The 23816-nt window shown below is 42.3% G+C and overlaps 1 protein-coding gene across 1 annotated transcript in view; it reads left to right on the forward strand.

Moving 5' to 3' along the window:
• Nucleotides 1–23816, forward strand: part of zdhhc9 (zinc finger DHHC-type palmitoyltransferase 9) — an 82803-nt gene that overhangs the window by 38653 nt on the left and 20334 nt on the right. The window contains exons 2-4 of the mRNA XM_067997005.1: nt 4529–4689; nt 17171–17329; nt 20087–20224. Coding sequence (XP_067853106.1) covers nt 4529–4689; nt 17171–17329; nt 20087–20224 — 458 coding nt within the window. The remainder of the gene's footprint in view (nt 1–4528; nt 4690–17170; nt 17330–20086; nt 20225–23816) is intronic.

Consider the following 23816-nt stretch of genomic DNA (forward strand, 5'->3'; position numbering starts at 1 on the left):
AGTTGGAGGCGCAGGGTAAGTGTTTCAGGGGGAAGAATGAGACACTGGGGGTCCGAGATAATTGGGGCTTGAGTGGTGGGTGGGGGGGGGGGGGGGGCGGCGTGTGGGTAGAGGAGGAGAGACAGACTGGGGGATGGGATGAGCATGGGACCAGTACTTTCTAGAGAGCCATGAGCAGGAGCAGCAACATGGTGAGTCGAGTGGCGCATTAGATGAGCAGCCTGTAAAGGGCGCCCTGTGTGTGATTTCTCTTTTTGTTCAAGTCTGTCTGTGCCGGCCGGTTTTGATGTGTGAAGTCCGAATACAGGTAGGCTCTGACTGAGGCTACCAGTGCAGAGTTGTCATCTTCACACAGAATCTGAGTCCAAACCAGAGTTTAAGGAGAGAGATTGGGCCTATTAACAGTGGCATTGATCAGAGACTTGAATTGCACCTTGTACAATGCAGGGAGATTCTGACTGTAGTTTGAGTGAATATTAGCAGGTTATAGGATTACTACTAGTTACAGGTAGGATATCACCAATTACTACCAGTTACATATAGACTATCATGAGTTATTGTGTTACTGTTGGTTATAAGGGGAATCTAAGTGTTACCAGTATTAGTTAGCAGTGCAATGTCTGTGTTGCTATTAGTTACTGGTGGAATCAAAGTTCCTCCCACCCTTGGTTCCCCCCATGAACCACTCCCCCACCTTCGGTTTCCCTACTTCCCTGCCCTCTGTTTCCCTTTTTCCTGCTTGTGTTTGGCTTCCTGATTCTCTGAACTTCTCGCACAACAGTTACTGGCCCAAAACCACGAGTGAAGATACTCCACTATAGGGGACCAACCTTTTATAAGGTAAATGCAATAACGTTTGCCGATGTCATGTGGTCAGGTGTCACATGGTCAACATCACATGATCAAACCTCCAAGAATACCTCCAACCAGAATTTGCAACCTAGCCCAAGGTCAACAAGCAGAAATAGCAGCGTTGTCTAGGATTGAGACCTTGGTTTGCTGGTATTTGTAAGGAGAAATTGCTGCGATATCACATACACAACCCTGTTACTTTGGTTTCAGCACCAGCTATAATCAAGACAATGCTTTTCAGATGCAAGAAATATAGTTGCTGATCATTTTGGAAAGCATGCTTTGATAAGCTGATGCTCTGGAGAGCCATACTCTCAAGTGCCAACTTCTTAAAGTCAACTGCTACATCTGATTGAGTCTAAAGAGCAATTGAGGGGTCAAAGGTCACAAAACCAGATCTCTCTATCTTGCAGAAAGTTATCAGAATGTCGTTTTCTTGGATCTTACAAGGAATTTTTGTGATAAGGGCAACAATAGGGAAGTAAGGGTGGAAATTGCGGAGGCGCTGGCCTTAATCTTCCCATCATCCTTAGATACAGGGGTGGTGCTAGAGGACTGGAGAATTGCAAATGTTACACCCTTGTTCAAAAAAAGGGTGTAAGGATAAATCCAGCAACTACAGGCCAGTCAGTTTAACCTCAGTAGTGGGGAAACTTTTAGGAACAATTTTTTGTCCCGGATTATCAACAATTGCTGGAACAAGTGTGGATTAATTAAGGAAAGCCAGCACGGATTTGTTAAAGGCAAATTGTGTTTAACTAACTTCATTGAGTTGTTTCAGGTAAGAGAGAGGGTCGATGAAGGCAATGCGTATGTGGACTTTCAAAAGGCATTTGATAAAGTGCGGCATAATAGGCTGCTCAATGAAGTTGAAGCCCAAGGGATAAAAGGGGCAGTGGCAGCATGGATATGACATTGGCTATGTAACAGGAATCAGAGTAGTGATGAACAGTTGTTTTTCGGACTGGAGGGAGGTATAGAGTGGTGTTCCCCAGGGGTTGGTACTAGGAACACTACTTTTCTTGATATATTAATGACTTAGACTTGAGTGCACAGGGCACAATTTCAAAATTTGCAGATGACACAAAACTTGGAAGGGTAGTGAACGGTGAGGAGGATAGTGATACTGTACTCCAACCCCCTTTTTGTTGCAAGGGGGTTGGAGTACAAGAGTAAGGAAGTCTTACTACAGTTGAACAGGACTTTAGTGAGATCTCACCCTGGAGTACTGCGTACAGTTTTGGTCTCCTTATCTAAGGAATACTTGCCTTGGAAGTGATGCAGTGAAGGTTCACTAGATTAATTCCTGGGATGAGGGTTGTCCTATGAAGAGAGGTTGAGTAGAATGGGCCTATACTCTCTGGAGTTTCGAAGAATGAGAGGTGATCTCATTGAAACATATAAGATTGAGGGGGCTTGGCAGCGTAGAACTAGGGGGATAAGGGGTCGACCATTCAAGACTGAGATGAGGAGGAATTTCTTCACGCAGAGGGTTGTGAATCTTTGGAATTCTCTACCCCAGAGGGCTGTGGATGCTGAGTCATTGAATATATTCAAGGCTGAGATGGATAGATTTTTGGACTGTAGGGGAATCGAGCGATATGGGGATTGGGTAGGAAAGTGGAGTTGAGGTCGAAGATCAGCTATGATATCTGATTGAATGGCGGAGCAGGCTCGAGGGACCGTATGGCCTACTCCTGCTCCTATTTCTTATGCCCTTATGACTTCAAGAGGACATAGGCAGGCTGGTGGAATGGGCGGACATGTGGCAGATGAAATTTAACAGAAGTGTGAAGTGATGCATTTTGATAGGAAGAATGAGGAGGGGCAATATAAACTGAAGGGTACAATTCTAAAAGGCGTGCAGGAACAGAGAGATCTGGGGGTATATGTGCACGAATCGTTGAAGCTGGCAGGGCAGGTTGAGAAAGCAGTTAAGAAAGCATCCAGGATCCTGGGCTTTATAAATAGAGGCATTGAGTACAAAAGCAAGGAGGTTATGGTGAACCTTTATTAAAAAAAAACTGGGTTTGGCCACACCTGAAGTATTGTGTGCAGTTCTGGGCACTGCACTTTAGGCCTTGGAGAGGGTGCAGAAGAGATTTACTAGAATGATTCCAGGGATGAGGGACTTTAGTTACATGGATAGACTAAAGAAGCTGGGGTTGTTCTCCTTGGAACAGAGAAGGTTGAGAGGAGATTTGATAGAGGTATTCAAAATCACGAAGGGTCGAGATGGATAGAAACTGTTCCCATTGGCGGAAGGGTCAAGAACCAGAGGACATAGATTTAAGGTGATTGGCCAAAGAACCAAAGATGACATGAGGATAAACTTTTTTACACTGCGAATGATTTATGATCTGGAATGCACTGCCTGAGGGGGTGGTGGAGGCAGATTCAATCGTGGCTTTCAAAAGGGAATTGGATAAGTATTTGAAGGGAAAAAAAAATTTAGGGCCACAGGGATGGGGTGTGGGAGTGGGACTAGCTGGATCGCTCATGCAGAGAGCCGGCACGGACTCAATGAGCCGAATGGCCGCCTTCCATGCTGTTAGAATTCTGTGATTCTATGATAACGAAGTAGACAAAGAAACATCCCACTCAAATAGCTTGGTAGACCATCAGGGTACTGTCCTGGCTACAAAGGGACTTGTGAAGTTCCAATTATTCTGATGTGCATGGTTTTAAGGTGGGGACCAAGTCCTGTCCTTATGTTCCTGACAACCATTGCATTTCTGTCCATTGTGGCAGCACTCTGAAATTCGAAGATCAGCATAGCCGCTCGATCTGCTCAAAGTTGAAGTCTGTTAATGCACCTGGAGATGTGTGGTTTTTTTCACCATACTTTGGATCATTAATGGGCAAGTTATTTTTTGTATGAGATTGTGATACTGCATTTCACAATCAGTTTATTGAGTGACTGTGACAGAGGATAATTAAGAGTACAGCAACAGTTGCAAATGGACATCAAGTGTCAATTAAGAGGATGTAAATGAGCAGGAATCCTCACAGGGAGGTGAGGGTTATGGAAGGGCAAAGATTTGTCATGACATTTAAAATGGAACCATAAAAATAGAAATTTTTCCATCACCAGCTTTTTGTTTACTTCTGTACTCTTAGCCCATGACTCTTCTATTTCTTGCTACCTTTGTGGGAACTAACTGCCAATTGCAATTACTTTCTGACTTGAATCCCACGCCATCTCCACACACTATTTTAATCCTCAGAGGAGATAGGGTTTTCTGAGTGTGAATCCATTATTGATTGCATTGTATGTGGGATGTTGATCACAGGAATCACATTCGAGTTGTCTGATTTTTAGTAGGCTGTACATTGAATAGTGCCGAACCCAATGTGAAGATGATGCATGCTACTCTGACTTAAAATCAGAGATTGTGTCAATAACCCACAGTTACTGCTCTAAAGCAGATCATTCTTCATGCACATGCACACACCTATTACTATGTAGTTTAGCAATAAAACTTGAACATAAGCATTTTTACCCTGCCTCCAATTTATAATGTGGATAGATCAATTTGTGTATGTTATTTTTAAAGGGGAGGGGAAAGCAGAGGAGTTGTTAAGCCACCATTGATTCCTTCCAATACCGGTGTAATCTGCTCCTGAATATTTAATGACCTCTCTAACCCCTTTCCCTTATATTTGCCCTCCTCAGGTGTCCTTACTTGGCTATTCATCTTTCCCCTGCAATTCCAGTGTTTGCAATTGTCCTCTTCATCTTTGTGATGGCCATGCTACTGCGAACCAGTTTCAGCGACCCTGGTGTGCTCCCACGTGCTGAACCAGACGAAGCTGCATTTGTGGAGATGGAAATAGGTAGGAAAGAAGAAATGTAAATTTTGACTTGTATTCATTACTTCATAATATTTTCATTACACAGCAAAGGAGAAAAGGTAAATTTCAGAGAACGGAGTTAACCTTCAATTCATAGTTTGCCAGACTACTTTAGCATATTTATGTATTGTCCTATCTCTGATAACCTGGGTTCAGGATTGAAAGCTTTGTAGTAATAAAGGCCCTCCTGTAGTTCGACAGTTTTAGCCCAGTACCCAGTAGAATGGTTCCTCAGTCCATTTTAAGATGCACTTTGGCACTATATGGGCAAGCTCAAAGAGAAGGCATAAAGCTTTTTTCGGTGGTGGGGGAGGGGGTAGAGCGGAGAGGGATTAAAGAGTCTAGCAGCTTTGTAGTAATAATTCTACATTGTACCTGACCCATGATAATACTTGCAAGAAAATTTGTAATTTGAATTCTACCGAGTACAATTCATGTATTTGTAAAGCTAGTACTAATTGTATAAAGAACTGATGAATTATACAACTCTGTTCTGCTTGTATTTGGGTGAATTTGTAAGTGCTGCACTCAGTATATGACTACACCAGGCAGCTTTAAATTAATGAAGATGGAGCTGGTCATTCAGCAGAAAGATCCAACAGATTTTTGGTGATTACTAGGTGCATAATTCATTCATTTAATTCAAATGTATGTGAAGGTGTTGCCATGTTTTAATTTCCTGTGAGATATAGAATAGGTGCGGCAAGAAGGGGTGGCTCTTTACATGTCCTCAAAAACTTGAATGCAGGCACTTAATCCACCACGTGGGGTAATTTAATTGTTTGGCACTGACCTATACTCCGTCTGTAGCTTTTTTTTACACAAATTGAACATTACTCAGACAATTTAAATTAAGCATTAAAGAACCCTAACTTTATAAATTCCAAAGTCTGACCTATCTTGAAAAATATTTAAATAATTAATTGTGAGAAATAGAAGTACAAAATAAATTGCTCTAATGGCTTAGTTAGTAAGTGCATTATGTGTGGTGTAGTACTTAGTCATGCAAACCAGGAAAGAAACCAAAAAAGAATTTGCATTCATGTCGGAAGGTCCAAAGTTAATTCCCAGTTTGTGCTGAGTTAGCTGATCTCAGCTGAAGTGATAACCGGTTTGGTATGATTTAGCCTTTGTGTCTGCCAGATAAAGGAGAAAATCAACCAGAGTTTTCACTCTCTTGATAGTTCAGTTACCCTACTGGAAAGTGCTTTTTATATATTTCAGGTGAAGGCAGGATCAAACTCAGCTGTTATACCCCAAGTTTGAATGATTAAAATTTGAATTATAAATGGCAACATGTAGCTTAACCAATGACCAAGTGGGTAAAGGCACAGTCTGATATAATGTAACATCTGTCTATATGGAGGTTACAGATTTGATTCCTGGTTTGAGCTGAGTTAGTACAATTGTAAAGGAAATCAGCCAGGATTCCCACTTCAGAGCACTATCTTGTGGTTCCTGATGAAAAGTGCTTATATGTGATTTTTGGGAGATGACAGGATCGGGCTCTCTTGTGATGTTCCTCCAGCAGTTGAATAGCCTGCTGACTCTCATGGTCGAGGCTCATATATAATAGGCACTTGGATGAAATACAGGAGGGCTATGAATGCTGGTGGAATTCTACCACAAGAGGAGAGGAGGGGAGGAAATGGAAGAGATTAAAAATGTTGTTGGGGTTCCTACAATTTGTATTGGACTGCATTTAATGTAATAAAATGCCCTAAAGTGCTTCACAGGTGAAATCTGACACTAAAAACAGCTGGGGGAAGTTGACAAAGTATGGTTGAAGAGGTAAATTTTTTTAAGGAGTGTAGCAGTGCAGAATAGATTAGGGAGAACATTGCAGAGTGTGAGGCTAAGATATCAGAGGGCTCTGTGACCAAAGGTGGAGCAGAGTCTGGGATCGTAGAGGAGGCCACAGTCAAAAAAGTTGAGTGCACACCCCTGCCTGTAGGGCTGCAGGAGTTTGGAGGTCAGTGAGATAAAGCTGTGGAGAAATCTGTAGATGAGACAAGGATTTTCAACTTGATGCTTTGGGGGATAGAAAGCCAGTGGAGGTTGGTGACTAGCAGTGCTAGGGATGAGGGCTTGGTGCAGGATAGGAAACGGATGAGATTTATGTAGGGTACAATTCAGGAGCCTGCAATTAAGAGTGTTTGAGTAGCAAAACCTGCAGGGGATTGAAGTGGAGTGGTGGGGGTGGTGTGGGAAGAAGGAGAAGGAGGGTTTTCACAATGGTTTGGAGGTGTAAATAGGCAGTTTTAATGGTGGCTGTAATATAGTCATCTTGGTGATTTGGATATGTGATTTGAAGCTCACCTGGGTTAAACAAAACACCCTGGTTATGCGCCATCAGGTTCAGCCTGAGCGAGCAGCTCTGAAGGAAGATGGAATCTGATTAGGATGCAAAATTTTTGGTGATAGCTGAATGGAATAGTTTCAGTCTTGACATTGCTATATTAGAAAGCAACTTCCATGTGAGAGTGCAGTGATGGCTATGGAGTCAAGGGTGCTGGCAGAGGGATAGAGCTGGGTGTTTTCGGCATACATATGGAAATTTATTTCGCCTTGTGGATGATGTCATAAAGTACAGCTTGTAGACGAGGTACAGAGGGCTAAAGGAGGAACCTTGGGGCAAACACGAGGTGACAGTGCAGGGATGGGAGGGGAAGCCAAGGCAGGAAATGTGCTGACTGTTTCGAAACAGACGATCTTGTATGTAATCCCACATAATAGTTCAGTGCTGTTGAGGCTGCAGTAGCCATTCTTTATATTGAATCCTTTCTTTAAGTAATTATACAGTAAGCTACGTGGACTAGACTGGGAACTGCGGCATCTAAATCTTCAGGGTTTTGGCTGTTTCTGTGTGGTCGTGTGTTAGTGAGTCTTTTGATATCTGAGAAAGGTAACTGCATTAATGTTTATGTTTTAGTTTGAAGAACTTGGAGTCTGTTCCAGTTAAAACTTGTAATTTACATTATGTACCAGAACTTACATTGTACAATGTACTGTTCTGGGACTTGTAAAAAATATTGTGTTCCTGATCATCTAGTACTGCTTAGTTTTTGTTTCGTAGTTGGGATCTTCTTATTTAACTGACCTTAGAGTTGCAACTTTCTTTAACTTCAACCGAAGCAGCAATAATGGAAGAGTTATATTATTCATTGTTTTCAACTGTAAGCTGGGGGGCATTTTAATTGGGTTAAATTGGTATCATTTTAACTGAAGACAGGAATATCTTGCCAATTGCATTAATTAACCCAAATTGTTGGGGTTTTATAGTAACTGTGGGAGCCAATTCCCATGGGACCAAACTGCATGTTCTGTCCTACTCCTGTCATTATTCTCCAGTATTGCCAATATTGCACATGAGGCTGTACACCAATGTTCCCAAAGCTAACGCTCTCGCCTGTACCAATTCAATTGCAGAAATATGGGGCTCAATTTTAGCCCCCAAGATCCAGTGGGGTGGGGGGGTTGCAGACAAATCTATGTTTTTGTGAGCGGGCAGACATCCCGGCTAGAACCTACCCATTTTTGTGTTAGACTCGGCAAATCTGTGTGCGTGCGCACAGCAGTCACCAGGAAGTCCCGCTTCCACTTAAATCCGGCAGGCTGATACTTAAAGGGGCAATGTACCTCAATGAGGTACTTTTTAAAAAAAAAGTGTCCAATACATAAAATGTAAAGATTTTAACCTTACCTGGGCAGTTTTCCCATCGCTTCTGATTCACGCCTGTGAAAGCAGGCGGGAGAGGCTGGATCAATGAAAAATACAGTAAATAAAATGACATTTTCCATTTTAAAAAAAAAAGTTAACAAACGTACCTTAAAACCGATGCTGCCTGGGCCACCCCCCCTCCAATCTCCGATGTCTCCTGGAAACCCCCCATCCTCCATCTCTCTCCCAGTGGCCGATGAGGGTGCTCTCGCTCTCTCACGCCCCCCCCCCCCCCCCACCCCCAACCCCCCAATTCCCCTCTCAGATGTGCAGCTCCTCTCTGCCGGGCATGAAACCTGGAAGAGGCATCAATTGGCCACATTGAGACCCACCGACTTCTCCTGGGTTTCGCACCCGAAAATCCACCCCCGCTCTCCACCCGCCGGCATGCCCATGATGGTCTTGCATGCTCTTCCTCCACCCTGCATTTTCTCTTTGTCGAAATCAAGACTCATTGTACAGTTTCCTACTCTAACTTTTTTCCAGGTGCCTCAAAAATTGTGGAACTCTTGCATCGCTCAGCTATTCCTTCCTCCTAAATCTTGGGGTTTTAAAAACCCAAGGTTGGCATGACTAATTGCTACTTCCTGATTGATTTATCTCATCTTCTCTTCGACTCTTCACCTTTGGTGTCCTGTGTTATAGGCCTTGGCCTTTCATGTTGCTTTTTCCTAATTTAAATAAAATTACAAATTTACAATTGCTCTAAATTGATTGATTACAATCTCTAACCACTGATGACCTTTGTGTGTTTCTATACAAATGGTTTTCCTAAATCTTCCTTGGCCTGCCCCTCTACCCTTCCCCCTCACAAAACATTATTTGGAGTGCATAAAGATACAAATATGTCTTTTGTTCTCAAATAGAAGAATCATCAGAAAAGGTGGGGGTGGGGGAAATCTTCTTTGCTCTATCCTTATGTATCATTCATTTTAATCCTGGACAATATTTTTAATATGCATGTTTTTAATGTTGCACCATTCTGTTATTTGTAGGCTTATAACTAGGAGATACTCCGTTCAAACTGTCTCCCGATCTGCGCTGGTTAAATATTAGTGGAACTTCCTTTTTTCTCTTTGTAACAGGAGGCACATTTGCACAGATCAGGGGTTTGTAACAGCTTAGCACATTCTACTCTAAACAAGTCAAAGGCACATCTACTGATTGAACTGATGAGTTTAACTATGGCACTGAATATGATAGGGGTTTTTCACCGAGCTTGGAAACTTTCTAAATTATTAGGAATTTGTTCAAATCTATTCTCCAATTTTACTAAGCCTCTTTGAAAATTAAATGTGGCTCAAGATTTGGGGATCATCACATGGAAGGGAGGAAGAAATTAAATATTTTAATTTTTTTTATAGAAAAGACTAATTTTAAATGCTATCCTTTGAATTTAAACAGAATAGACTACAATTAATAACTTAGTTGACTTTGCAAGAATCTCAATGCTGATGAAATGCTTCTGCTGATTGGAAGTGACTTTCTCTCAGTCAGTCATCCGTGTGAACACCTGCCACCCTAGGCAAGCCAAGAAATTGGAACTGGTGACTTACTGGCACAAGCGCTGGGAGGGTGGTAAAATGGGTAATGTGTGCTTCACAATTTCTCCTAGACTTTTTTTGCAGTTGTTTATTCTGATCAAGATTTCTAGAGGAATAGTCCATTTTTTTTTCTGTCATTTCTCTCCAATTATGATGTCTTCTTATCCCATTTTATCCTGTTCTTTTTGATACCTATTCCTGCTTGGTTTCCCTTCTCACTGGGGTAGATTTTTTACTTTACCTGGGGCAGTAATCAGATGGAGCAGATCGCCTGGCTGTTATAGAACCTGCCTGATTTTCAATCCATTAATTTACAATGGCCGGGCGATTCGCCCAGTTTCTCCTATCAACCATTTTTGTATTTTTTCCCCCTCCTGTGCAGTAACATATTTTTCTCAAAGTCTATAGGTTTCTTCTTTCCTTTGTTTAATATTCATTTGTGGTGGTGGTTCGTTGGTGGAATAAACAACCCTTTTCTGGAAAATGTTAGCAAGTAGGTTTCTTTTTGAAGCAAATTGAACTTGGTGGTTGGAGCTTTTTTTATTGCTGACCTTCCATTTTGTGTGACCTGCTTCAGTAAATTGCTTCTTGCTGTGGGCCACAGTTACTCATACTTTGAGAGAATGTCTGCATGAAGCAGAAATAATGCAGTTAATTATGGATAGGCTTTTTTACACAGCGGCAGTTTATTTTAATTGCATGGGTGGCCGACAGTGCAATGGCTCTAAAATGGTACCCTTCCATCAAACTTGTCATTTATTTAACATTATTTTGCCTGCTCAGTGAAGCATTAATTCATAGAAGTAAAAAGAGCTTCTGTACATGTATATATTTTATACAGTTGAAGGGGCAGCATAGTCAGTGGTACAAATTGTGAACTTTGGCTTCTGGTAATTGTGTGTTTGGAGGGAGGATGGGAAAGTTTGCATGTTAGACAGCTGTTTTGCATGATTGAGATCTGGCACATTAACGTTTATTGACACCAGCAGTGTGTAGCAAAAAAGTCAATTCATTGTGCTTGTGGTTTTCCAAGCATTATTTTTACAAAATAATCCTTGAAAATTCTCTGTTCTTCTCCCCCCCCCCCCCCCACCCCCCCCCCACCCCCCCCCCTCCCCAATTCAATTTAAAACTATAAATGCTGTGTGTTAGCTTACATTTTATAAATTCATTAAAATGCCTCTACATATTTGGACTAGGTCTGCCTTATTGCTGGTTTGTTTTTTGCAGACTACTTTCTCTCTCTTCCTTCCCCCCACCCCGGCCTCATTCCCTAAATTCTGTTAAGAATGGATTTCACTTTGAACAAGTTCTTTTTTTGTTCCTTAAACTTTTCCTTGGTAATGGGTACTCTCACCCCTTGAGTCAGAAGGTTGTAGGTTCTACGACTTGAGCACACAATTTAGGGAGACCTGCATTGTTAGAGGTGCTGTCTTTAGAATGAGATGTTAAACTGAGGCACCATTTACCTGCTCGGGTGGTGGTACAAGATGCCATGATGCTTTTCAAAGAAGAGTAGTGAGTTTTCCCAGTGTCCTGGCCAACGTCCCTCCCTCAATCAACATTGCCAAAACAGATTAACTGGTTATTTTTGTTGTTTGTGAGACCTTGCTGTGCCACAAATGCCTACATAACAGACTTTTACACTTCAAAAGCAATTCATTGATTGTGAAGTTTTCGGGACATGAAAGAAGCTTTCTTAAATTAGCCAAATTACTAGTACAGAAGGGAAATATTATCACCACCATAAATCTGGGCTCTTCTGATGACACAGTATGTAAATGCACTGTATAGTGTGGTAATGAGCCTTCCAGATTATAAAGGTTTGTGGTGGTACCTGATTTTAGCTGGTGTAACAGTGCTAGCAGGATTCATAACAACACAAGAATTAGGAGAAGGACTTGGCCACATGGCCCCTCGAGCCTGCTCTGCCATTCAATAAGATCATGGCTGGTCTTCGACCTTAACTCCACTTTCCTGCCCGATCCCCGTATCCCTTGATTCCCCATGACCCCAAAAATCTATCTATCTCAGCCTTGAATATACTCAATGACTCAACATCCACAGCCCTTTGGGGTAGAGAATTCCAAAGATTCACAACTCTCTGAAGAAATTCCTCCTCGTCTCAGTCTCAAATGGCCGACCCCTACTTCTAGACTCTCCAGCCAGGGGAAACAACCTCTCAGCCTCTACCCTGTCAAGCCCCCTCAGAATCTTATGTTTCTAAGAGATCACCTCTCATACTTCTAAACTCCAGAGAATATAGGCCCGTTTTACTTTATCTCCCCTCAAAGGACAACCCTCTCATTCCAGGAATCAGTCTAGTGAACCTTCATTGAACAGCCTGTAAGGCAAGTGTATCCTTCCTTAGATAAGGAGACCAAAACTGTACACAGTACTCCAGGTGTGGTCTCACCAAAGCCCTGTGTAATTTTAGCAAGACTTCCTTGCCCTTGCCATTCAACCCCCTTGCAATAAAGGCCAACATTCCTTTTGCTGCCTTAATTACTTGCTGTACCTGCGTGCTAACTTTGTGTTTCTTGTACGAGGACACCCAAGTCTCTCTAAACACCAACATTTAATAGTTTCTCACCATTTAAAAAATATTCTGCATTTCTATTCTTCCTACCAAAATGAATAACCTCACATTTCCCCACATTATACTCCATCTGCCACCTTCTTGCCCACTCGCCTAACCTGTCTATATCCCTTTGCAGACTCATGTCCCCCTCACAGCTTACTTTCCCATCTAGCTTTGTATTGTCAGCAAACTTGGATGCAACATTACACTTGGTCCCTTCACCTAAGTCATTAATATAGATTGTAAATAGCTGTGGCCCAAGCACTGATCCTTGTGGCACCCTGCTAGTTACAGCCTGCCAACCTGAAAATGACCTGTTTATCCCTACTCTCTGTAATGACTTGTTTATCCCTACTCTCTGTAATGACCCGTTTATCCCTACACTCTGTTCCTGCTGTGTCATTGTCCAGTTTAAAAAATAAAAATGTACATCCTGCTGGTGGATGTTGATCAAGGACAGGGTTGGGCTTGGTTATGCTATGCCCAGATGTAGAATAATATGCCCACAGTTAGTGTAAGCTCACGTATGAAGAAGAATCGTCTCATGAAGGTACCAGAGGGCCGCTGCACTTATGAACTGTATGGCAGCACAAGTCGATGCCTTCAGGAGGGAGGGGAGGGGAAATGGTCAGAAAATGGAGAACTTCAATTCTGTTCCACAGTAAGACTTCAGGAAATCACCATATTGTATTGGGAGCATAGTCAGAACAAATTTGCTTTTTTGAATCAGAATTAGCATAGGAGCAGTCATTTCTGATTTGGATCATTTTAGCTTAAGTCTACCGTTAACTGCTAATTTTGTTCCTATTAAGGATATTTAGCTTCTTTTAAAGTAGTTCAGCCAGGACAATGGGACATGGGTTTAAACTGGCAAAAAGCAATTTTATGACTGATGTTGGGGGTCACTTCATGGGAGCAGTGATCAATAGCTTAGATAGTCTTCCATGAGAGCCACAAGTCTCAACATTATCTTTGTTAGCACCATCTAATGCATCAATGTTCTTGAGGCAAGATGCTCAAGAGAAACACAGGAAACTGAGAAGGGAGATCTGGGAGCGGTGTGGGTGTGGGGGGGGGGGGAAAAGAGAGTGCCAATTCAAATTTGAGAGTTGTGGGGGGAGGAGGGAAATGGTAACAGGTTGGACTTGGATGAGGGAAGGAAAAAAACTGTACCAGCATAGATTTTTATTTTTGGTGTGGGGGGGGGGGGGCAGGAGGGAAGAGAACAGTTTCTACACAGGCTGGGAGGGGGCTGCAGAATACCCTTATGGACTAGAGAGTACCTGCATAGATTGGGGGGATAGAGTGCCAGCTCGAACTCTGGTGGGAGGGGGAGGAAGAAAGGCTTCCAGCTTGACCTGAGAGGGAGGCAGAAAAGTGTCGTATTGATTTGGGGTGAGGAAGGAAAGTGCCACTGTGAATTGGGAGGATTGGAGGAAGTAACATGCCTCTGAACTGAGTCTGCTGGATGGGATAGAATGTCTCCATCTACTGAGGAGGAGGGGTTAGAATGGGTAGTGTGTTTAAAATGTTGGGGGATTAGAGGGGCTGAAAGTGTCTTTTTTTTAGCTTCTGGAAAAGTGATAGACTGCTCCAAGTCACTTTCTAAAAAAAAAAATTAGATACCTATCAGTTAGTGAAGTATAAAAGTGTCCACAATTAACCAGAATGCACCATTTTTTGATGTAATTTTTTTTTCTGAGAAACGTATTCTTGGACCCCCTAGAAACATATGTATCAACAGGCATGGGGAAGTGGGTGGGGATAGCATTTAAAGAGTATGTACTATTGTAAATTTTACCCACACCCCAGAAATGGTCAAGGCAGATTTGAATCCTCCATTTGTTATTGGGCAATTTAAAAAAAAATCTTTCAGTAATAGACCATTTGCTGCTACAGAGAAAGAAGTTTTAAAGCATAAAGAAAAATAAGTAATTTCTAAATTTCACAGAAAATAGTTTTCAATAAATTGAGCAAATAAATGTCCTGTGCTTTTCAGATTAAATATTGCAATTGCTTCATTTTCCAGTGTTTTGGAATTTACAAATGGTGCGAAAAATCCAGATTTTCTGGAGGGAGTGGAGCCATGCCCCAGATTTTCCATCCACCACCCCAAGAAATTAAATCTTGTATCTCTTCACCCTAGTAATGCCTTCAGGCTCTCAGTACTTATGCTTTTTTTCCTTCTTCGATATATAGCTTTGGTTATAAGCCTGTGGCCGCATTGCACTTTTTCAGTGTAATTACTTGTTTTTGAGTTGTCAGGTTTTTGGGGGCGATCAGCTTTTTAAAAATTGTTAGTCAGGTTTTTAGGTTGCCATATATGAAAACTTAAAATAACTTCTTTTGACTTCTAGATGAAAGACTGAGTTATAGCTTAGTCTTTGATTAGTTTTGTTTACAGCTGAGCGTGAATTGAAACCTTTGAGTGATCAATAATTGCACCCAAATCCTTTTATATCTTGCTAATGGACATTCCATCCTGTGTAGTTTGCTGATTCCTGTTTCAAGTAGGCATTAACTTCATTTATCTTCATTAAAATCCCTCTGTTATAATTGGTCCTGATCTGTTTGAATGCTGTTTACTTCCCTTACATTTGTCACATGGCCAAATAGTGTTTAGTTTTCCTTTTTTTTTAACAAGTTTCACCCCTCCCTTCCCCTCCTGAGGGCATTGACTACTTGTTGGAGAACCAGATTTTGTGCAGCTCTCAGAATTTGTTCAGCATGACTAAGATTTTGTAATAAATTAGTAATCATGTGGAGAAAATAGACTTCACTACAGCACAAAAATGAAAGTTCTATCTTTGTGTAACTTGGAATATATATGTATTCCTTATGCTTAATCTGCTTTCATCGTCCAACAATACTATAATGAGTTAATACTTGTACAAAAGAATGATTCTAATGTTACCGATTGAGCTGGGTGCTATAGTGATGGAGATATTTAAATTCTCCCTGCAACTCCCCCCTCTCTGGCACAGTCGATAAATGGAGTATATAACTGAGCCAGATTCCATATCCCAGCTCTGATTCTATATTTGAGATGTTGAGCAGATGTGGCAGAAGATGAGGAGCTTTTAGTCTCCACCATCTTCAGCTGCTTCATCAGTGACCTTCCCTCCATCATAAGGTCAGAAATGGGGATGTTCGCTGATGATTGCACAGTGTTCAGTTCCATTCACAACCCCTCAAGTAATGAAGCAGTCCGTGCCTGCTAGACCTGGACAACATCCAGGCTTGGGCTGATAAGTGGCAAGTAACATTCGCACCAGACAAGTGCCAGGCAATGACCATCTCCAACAAGAGAGCCTAACCACCTCCTTTTGACATTCAATGGCATTACCATTGCCGAATCCCCCACCATTAACATCCTGGGGGTCACCATTGACCAGGAACTTAACTGGACCAGCCATATAAATACTGTGACTACAAGAGCAGGTCAGAGGCTGGGTATTCTGCGGTGAGTGACTCACCTCCTGACTCCCCATAGCCTTTCCACCATCTACAAGGCATGAGTCAGGAGTGTGATGGACTACTCTCCACTTGCCTGGATGAGTGCAGCTCCAACAACACTCAAGAAGCTCGACACCATCCAGGACAAGGCAGCCCGCTTGATTGGCACCCCGTCCACCACCCTAAACATTCACTCCCTTCACCACCAGCGCACAGTGGCTGCAGTGTGTACCATCCACAGGATGCACTGCAGCAACTCGCCAAGGCTTCAACAGCACCGCCCAAACCCGCGACCTTTACCACCTAGAAGGACAAGGACAAGGACAAGGGCAGCGGGCACATGTGAACAACACCACCTGCACATTCCCTTCCAAGTCACACACCATCCCAACTTGGAAATATATCGCCGTTCCTTCATCGTTGCTGGGTCAAAATGCTGGAACTCCCTTCCTAACAGCACTGTGGGAGAACCTTCACCACACGGACTGCAGCAGTTCAAGAAGGCAGCTCACCACCACCTTCTCAAGGGCAGTTAGGGATGGGCAATAAATGCTGGCCTCGCCAACGAAGCGCCACATCCCATGAACGAATTAAAAAAAAAAATTACTGGGTGTGGGAAAGAAAAGAAATCAGCTAGGGTTCCTGCTGCAGTTCTCTAGCCCGTGACTCTGCTGGAAAGTGCACGTTTATGAATGTTGGGGGATAACAGGATCTGGCTAATCTGCCGATACCTGCTTTCAAAGTTCACACATGTAAAGTGGCCACTTGGGCAATGTACCAGAAGGTGACTGAGGCAGTACCCCAGAAACAGTCAGTGTCTTCAGGAGAGGAGGGAAGACGAAGACTAGTGATGAAATTGTCTGTGTGAAATCATTGTGTTTTTAAAACAGATAGTTGTGACTGGCTACTGTTTTTAGTCTCGATAATCTAGTTAGTATATCTTCAACAATGTAAATTATTTTGGATCTAGATGAGTGAAAATCTGAGTGCTGATTTCTAATCTGGAAGTTGTTGGTGCCAGTAACACAAACTCCACTAAACCATTAAATGTATTACTTTGTTCTTTACTTGACTTTTTAAACACAAAATAAAATTGTCACTGAAATTTTAAATATTTTTTGTAATGTTGCCTAACAGATATATGTTTACCATAATCTCCAGAGGCAGCCAATGGGAATGTCCCAGCAGGCCAGCGACCGCCACCAAGAATCAAAGATATTCAGATCAACAACCAGATTATCAAATTGAAATACTGCTACACATGCAAGATATTCCGCCCGCCTCGGGCATCCCACTGTAGTGTCTGCGATAACTGTGTTGGTATGTAGGGGTTTCATTCTTTTGAAATGTGTGCTTAAAATAATATGGGGATTCTGACTAGAGATGGAAGTAAGTTGCCTCATTAGACTGTAGGAAAGGATTCTCCCACTGAGAGATAGCTCCTCTTTCAAGATACTAAACCACTCAAAAGCTGCTGCAAAATCAAATGGAGTGGAGACTATTGTTATTCAGTCACCTTGTGTCCATGTTCTACAATCAGGATTTAGGATTCACGTCAAAGGTTCGTCGTTCCCCGTTTTCACCTTCTATGGTGCAGGAAGTTGGTAGGTGAACTGCCTCTGTTCTCAACATTCTTTTGACATCAGAGACCAGGATTTTAAAAATTTCTTTCCGGTGGTACCGTGTTACTTGGGTATCTTTTTTTGGTTTGAGTAAGACATTCTGCCTGCTGTCACCAAATGGGACTTATAATTTGTGCAACTATAATGGGTTATACACATCCACACAGAAGCATCTTTAACTGAGTACTGGTACCCACAGCTATCATTGGTCCATTTCATTGCACTGTGTATAGCCTGACATTGTGCACACCAAGTGGAGGGCAGTGGAAGCTTTTACAGTGGGTAATTGCATGCATTGTTTTCAGGGAGACAAGAATTTGGTTGTGTGGCCATATTGCAATGACAGCCACCGTTTACCAGGTGCTGGCACTATCATCTTTGAAGGTTGAGCTGATGAACAAAAGCTGTCAATTGACAAATGTAGGTAAACATTTACCCATTAAAGGTTTGTAATGCAACATAGGAGCACTGTGCTTTACAAAATGTCCTTGAAAACTGAAAGCTACACTATTCATTGGAGTAGAAAAATGTATTTGTGAATCATGTAAAGACTTCAATGCTGGTTTTATTGTGAAACTAAGATTATACATGATTGTATGACTGTGAAAAGGCTGATGGGAATTCTAAACTAGTAGTGCACACAAGAAAGTGGGTTATTGAAAATAAATTTTAAAGCAACTAAATGTATCAATTGCCAATGATATAGAAAAGTAAAACAAGCTTTTCAGACTATATTCCTACCACTAATGCAACATACAAAACTCACTTTTTCCTCCCATTGGCAAGGAGAGATGCTAAACACAGGACGGGGCCACTTGATCAAGATACTGGCACCTGTAGAATTGTATTGCAGCATGAGTGATTTTAAATGAGGGAAGAAATGTAGAGGCAAGGAAAATTGGAGGGAGGGATGTCTCCCATCTGCTCTTCCCCTTCTGGTGCCCAGCTCAGTGCTACAAGTGGCCCAGAAGAACATAATCAACTGAAATCGTTGCTTTTGGATAAGCGGTGAGGTACCTAATGTTTTTTGCTCCACTGGGCTATCACAGACAGTTGATGCATGTTTTCTATCTCTTCAATTTTAGATGCTCCAAAAAAAAAAATAGTTAATGAACCCAACCCAACCCGAACCACATTAAGAGCAAAACTTAATGTCAAAATTAAATTAGTTCACACTGGTTTTGTTTTGGGTTAATTACATTGAAATGTGGTTTCTTTTAAATTCTATAATTCACATTGATTGAAATGCAATTCTGCTTTTTATCTCCATTAGAAAAAGCCTCCTGAGTTTCAGGGTTGCAAAATGAATTCACATAGAAACATAGAAAACGGGAGCAGGAGTAGGCCGTTCGGCCCTTCGAGCCTGTTCCGCCATTCAATATGATCATGGCTGATCCTCTATCTCAATACCATATCCCGCTCTTTCCCCATACCCCTTGATGCTTTTTGTGTCTAGAAATCTATCTGTCTCCTTCTTAAATATATTCAGTGACTTGGCCTCCACAGCCTTCTGTGGTAGAGAATTCCAAAGGTTCACCACCCTCTGAGTGAAGAAATTTCTCCTCATCGCAGTCCTAAATGTCCTACCCTGTATCTTGAGACTGTGACCCCTCGTTCTGGACCCCCCAGCCAGGGGAAACATCATCCCTGCATCCAGTCTATCGAGCCCTGTCAGAATTTTATACATTTCAATGAGATCCCCTCTCATTCTTCCAAACTCAAGTGAATACAAGCCGAGTCGACCCAATCTCTCCTCGTACGACAGTCCTGCCATCCCAGGAATCAGTCTGGTGAACCTTTGCTGCACTCCCTCTATGGCAAGTATATCCTTTCTTGGGTAAGGAGACCAAAACTGCACACAATACTCCAGGTGTGGTCTCACCAAGGCCCTATATAACTGCAATAAGACATCCTTGCTCCTATACTCAAATCCTCTTGCAATGAAGGCCAACATACCATTTGCCTTCCTAACTGTTTGCTGCATCTGCATGTTTGCGTTCAGTGACTGGTGTACAAGGACACCCAGGTCCCTTTGTACATCATTCTTGCATTGTAAATGCTGGGGTGCCTGTCATAACCTTCTGATCCATATCATTCCAATTCATCCCTTTGCTAATATAGAAGGAAAATTACACTTTTATTTCCCCTTCATTATGGTGATGACAATTGCTGAGGTATAATTGTAAAAGCAAACCCCCTCCAAAAAATAAAATGGCACTACAGATCATAATGTCTTAAAATTTGTCGGTAAGCTGAACTCAAGTGGCTTTATTTTTAAACAGAAATTGTAAGTAGGTCCAGCAGAAATGTGACTGAGATCTACCTGGCTTTTTTTTATCTAAGTGTTCCTGCTTCACAGTTGGTAACAAGGGAGCATAATTTGAACTAGACAGTACAAGTTACAGAAACAAGTGTGCAAACTTTTTAATTTCCAATGTTTTTTTTTCCCTCCCAGAACGTTTCGATCACCATTGTCCTTGGGTTGGAAACTGTGTTGGAAAGAGGAATTATCGTTTCTTTTACCTCTTCACCATATCATTGTCATTCCTCACCGTCTACATCTTTGCTTTTGATATTGTACATGTAGCACTGAGTAAGTAACCAAGACAAAGTTATTACGTTTTTATAATGTTATTATCCAAAACATTTGCAGTAAGATGAGGCTTTTAAAAAAAATCTGATTAATTGGTTCTTTTAAGGGATAGGTCGATCCGAATCTTGCTCTCTTTCTCTGTGTAATGAGGCCAAAAGAAAATCAAAGAATATTGATTGGAATTTAAAAAAAATTATGTCATTAATTTTATGCTCAAAGTTTGCTGTATTAGCAATGAGGAATGGAACTTTCCTACTTGGGCACCCAGTATTTGCATCAGGCACTGCCAGGTTATATTCTGTCCCAACAATATACATTGGATCATCGACTGCACCAATGTGGTGTATTTCCATTTCCCGCACCAGCCAATCCGTGGCCGAGGTGAGATTGCTAATTTAATACCAAAATAGGGACAGTTTGATGTGGCCTGTGTCCATTTAAAAACTGAGACTGCCCAAACTAATTGTGCATAAAATTCTTTCAGGCAACAAAGAGACTTTTGCCCCAGGAGTGGGAGGTTACTTTGTGACCCACGATGCTGTTCTGTTTCATTTTTCTCTTCCCCCTCACTTCCTCTTCTCCCATTTACCCTCCCCATTGAAAAGTTGTCAGAGTTAACGAGGCTGTTGCAAATGTTTACACAGTATTTGGTAGCACAACAAAGCACCTATTTTGTATTAACGTGTCGGTTTGTTTTAGTGTCCATGCCGCGCAGTGTTGTTTTTCCTTCCAGGTAGCACTGCAGGCAGGGATGGCGTTCGGACCGTGCGACCCGTGGAATTGCACAGGGCCCCAAATGGATCAAGTTATACATTTGCCTAGTAAAATGTAGGGGCCCCAAACCAAACCTTTCCATGGGGCACCTGCAAGGTTACCGCAGCCCATGACTGTCCACAAAATAATTTGTCTTGCAACAGCCCTTGTTTTTAACTAGTAAAGGTGTGCCACTCTCACTTGGTCACATGCCAGCTAGGTCTTAATTTTCAGCCAGTTACAGGCTAGTTTTTCCACTGTTTTCCACCTGCAAAATGGCTAGATATGGCAGGCAGAAGAAAATAAGGCAAGAAAAGTATTTATATCATCAAAAAAAAATTATTTCAAGGCAGGTAAAAATGCTTTATTTTACCGACAGCAAGTGAACATAGAGTAACAGTTGTCAACAAACTTCACATACATTTTGCAATTTTCACTCTTTTCTCTCCTTGAAAAATGAGAAACAAAATAATAACCACATACCCTGTCCCTTTCGTAGATGACTGACTTATTTTTGGCATTATTTTCCTAGGCTATTTTTAACTGCAAAAACTGACCTCCTGCAACTCAGCTTCCAGCTCCAGGACTAGGCTTGCATCTCTGTCTCCTGTTTAAAGCCAAATTGATTTTTCTGTGCCTTTTTCCTTTTCTCTATGTTCTTCAGATGTGAGAGACCTGTCCCTCTGAATTCTTCCTGTTCAGTAGACCTGTCAGTTATACTGGTACCTCTCCTCTTTCTCTTCCCATCGCACCCTCTCCCCCTTGCGGTGTGGGTCTCAAACCATCTCTTGCTAACCTCAATGAATAGAGGCCATCCTGGCTTAATGAACCTGGAATGAATCTGGTCACCCTATTATAGAAAGGATATTATTAAACTAGAAAGAGTGCAGAAAAGATTTACTAGGATGCTACTGGGACTTGATGGTTTGACTTATAGGGAGAGGTTAGATAGACTGGGACTTTTTTCCCTGGAGAGTAGGAGGTTAAGGGGTGATCTTATAGAAGTCTATAAAATAATGAGGGGCATAGATAAGGTAGATAGTCAAAATCTTTTCCCAAAGGTAGGGGAGTCTATAACGAGGGGACATAGATTTAAGGTGAGAGGGGAGAGATACAAAAGGGTCCAGAGGGGCAATTTTTTCACTCAAAGGGTGGTGAGTGTCTGGAACGAGCTGCCAGAGGCAGTAGTAGAGGCGGGTGCAATTTTGTCTTTTAAAAAGCATTTGGACAGTTACATGGGTAAGATGGGTATAGAGGGATATGGGCCAAGTGCAGGCAATTGGGACTAGCTTAGTGGTATAAACTGGGCGACATGGACATGTTGGGCCGAAGGGCCTGTTTCCATGTTGTAACGTCTGACTGTCTGTTGGATGTGGACTGTGAGCTGCAATATTCCACAAAATGGCTCATCTATTTTGTGCACATATCCAATGTCTGGCTCATTCATAAATAACCCCTTTGTCTCAGTGACTGCAGCAGATTAAAAATTCCCGAATGTGATGCCAGCCGTGGAATTTTTTGAAGTGCAATAACTGTTATGTGGGCCAAAGTGGCACTCATTCTGCACCAGAAGCTTCCCACAAACAGCAGTGAATGAATAATCGGTCAATCCATTCTCGATAGTATTGGTTCAGGGAGGAACATTAGGCTAGGCAACTGGGAATCTTCCTGCTTTTCTTCAAATGCCAGCGTAACGGGCAAGCAGCACCTTTAATAATACAGCCAATGCCAGTCTACAGCTGGACAATATCCAGACTTGGAGTAGATAGGTACATTCATGCCAGTGTCTTAGGCCCAATCATCTTCAGCTGCTTCATCAATGACCTTCCCTCCATCATAAGGTCAGAAATGGGGATGTTCACTGATGATTGCACAATGTTCAGTTCCATTCGCAACGCCTCAGATAATTAAGCAGTCCGTGCCTGCAGACAGCAAGACCTGGACAACATCCAGGCTTAGGCTGATAAGTGGCAAGTAACATTCGTGCCAGGCAATGACCATCTCCAACAAGAAAGAGTCTGATGTGGAGATGCCGGTGATGGACTGGGGTTGACAATTGTAAACAATTTTACAACACCAAGTTATAGTCCAACAATTTTATTTTTAATCCCACAAGCTTTCGGGGGCTTCCCCCTTCCTCAGGCGGTGTGGAAATGAAATTTTCGAATCCTTCGCATTTTAAGATCACAGAACAAAGCCTGGTGATTACTGCCCATTGCCAAGGCAATCACAGTGAGCAGACAGAAAGGTGTCACCTAAAAAGGCCACCGAATATACAAACCCCCAAAAAAAAGAGAGATAAGGAAGACAGTCAATGATCCGTTATATTAAAAACAGATAACATTTGTTCGCTGGTGGGGTTACGTGTAGTGTGACATGAACCCAAGATCCCGGTTGAGGCCGTCCTCATGGGTGCGGAACTTGGCTATCAATTTCTGCTCGACGATTTTGCGTTGTCGTGTGTCTCGAAGGCCGCCTTGGAGTATGCTTACCCGAAGGTCGGTGGCTGAATGTCCATGACTGCTGACGTGTTCCCCGACAGGGAGAGAACCCTCCTGTTTGGCGATTGTTGTGCGGTGTCCGTTCATCCGTTGTCGTAGCGTCTGCATGGTCTCGCCAATGTACCATGCTCTGGGGCATCCTTTCCTGCAACGTATGAGGTAGACAACGTTGGCCGAGTCACAGGAGTATGAACAGTGCACCTGGTGGGTGGTGTCCTCTCGTGTGATGGTGGTATCTGTGTCGATGATCTGGCATGTCTTGCAGAGGTTACCGTGGCAGGGTTGTGTGGTGTCGTGGACGCTGTTCTCCTGAAGGCTGGGTAATTTGCTGCGAACGA

The sequence above is a fragment of the Heptranchias perlo genome, chromosome 15 (genome assembly GCF_035084215.1).
Source record: "Heptranchias perlo isolate sHepPer1 chromosome 15, sHepPer1.hap1, whole genome shotgun sequence".
NCBI lineage: Eukaryota > Metazoa > Chordata > Chondrichthyes > Hexanchiformes > Hexanchidae > Heptranchias > Heptranchias perlo.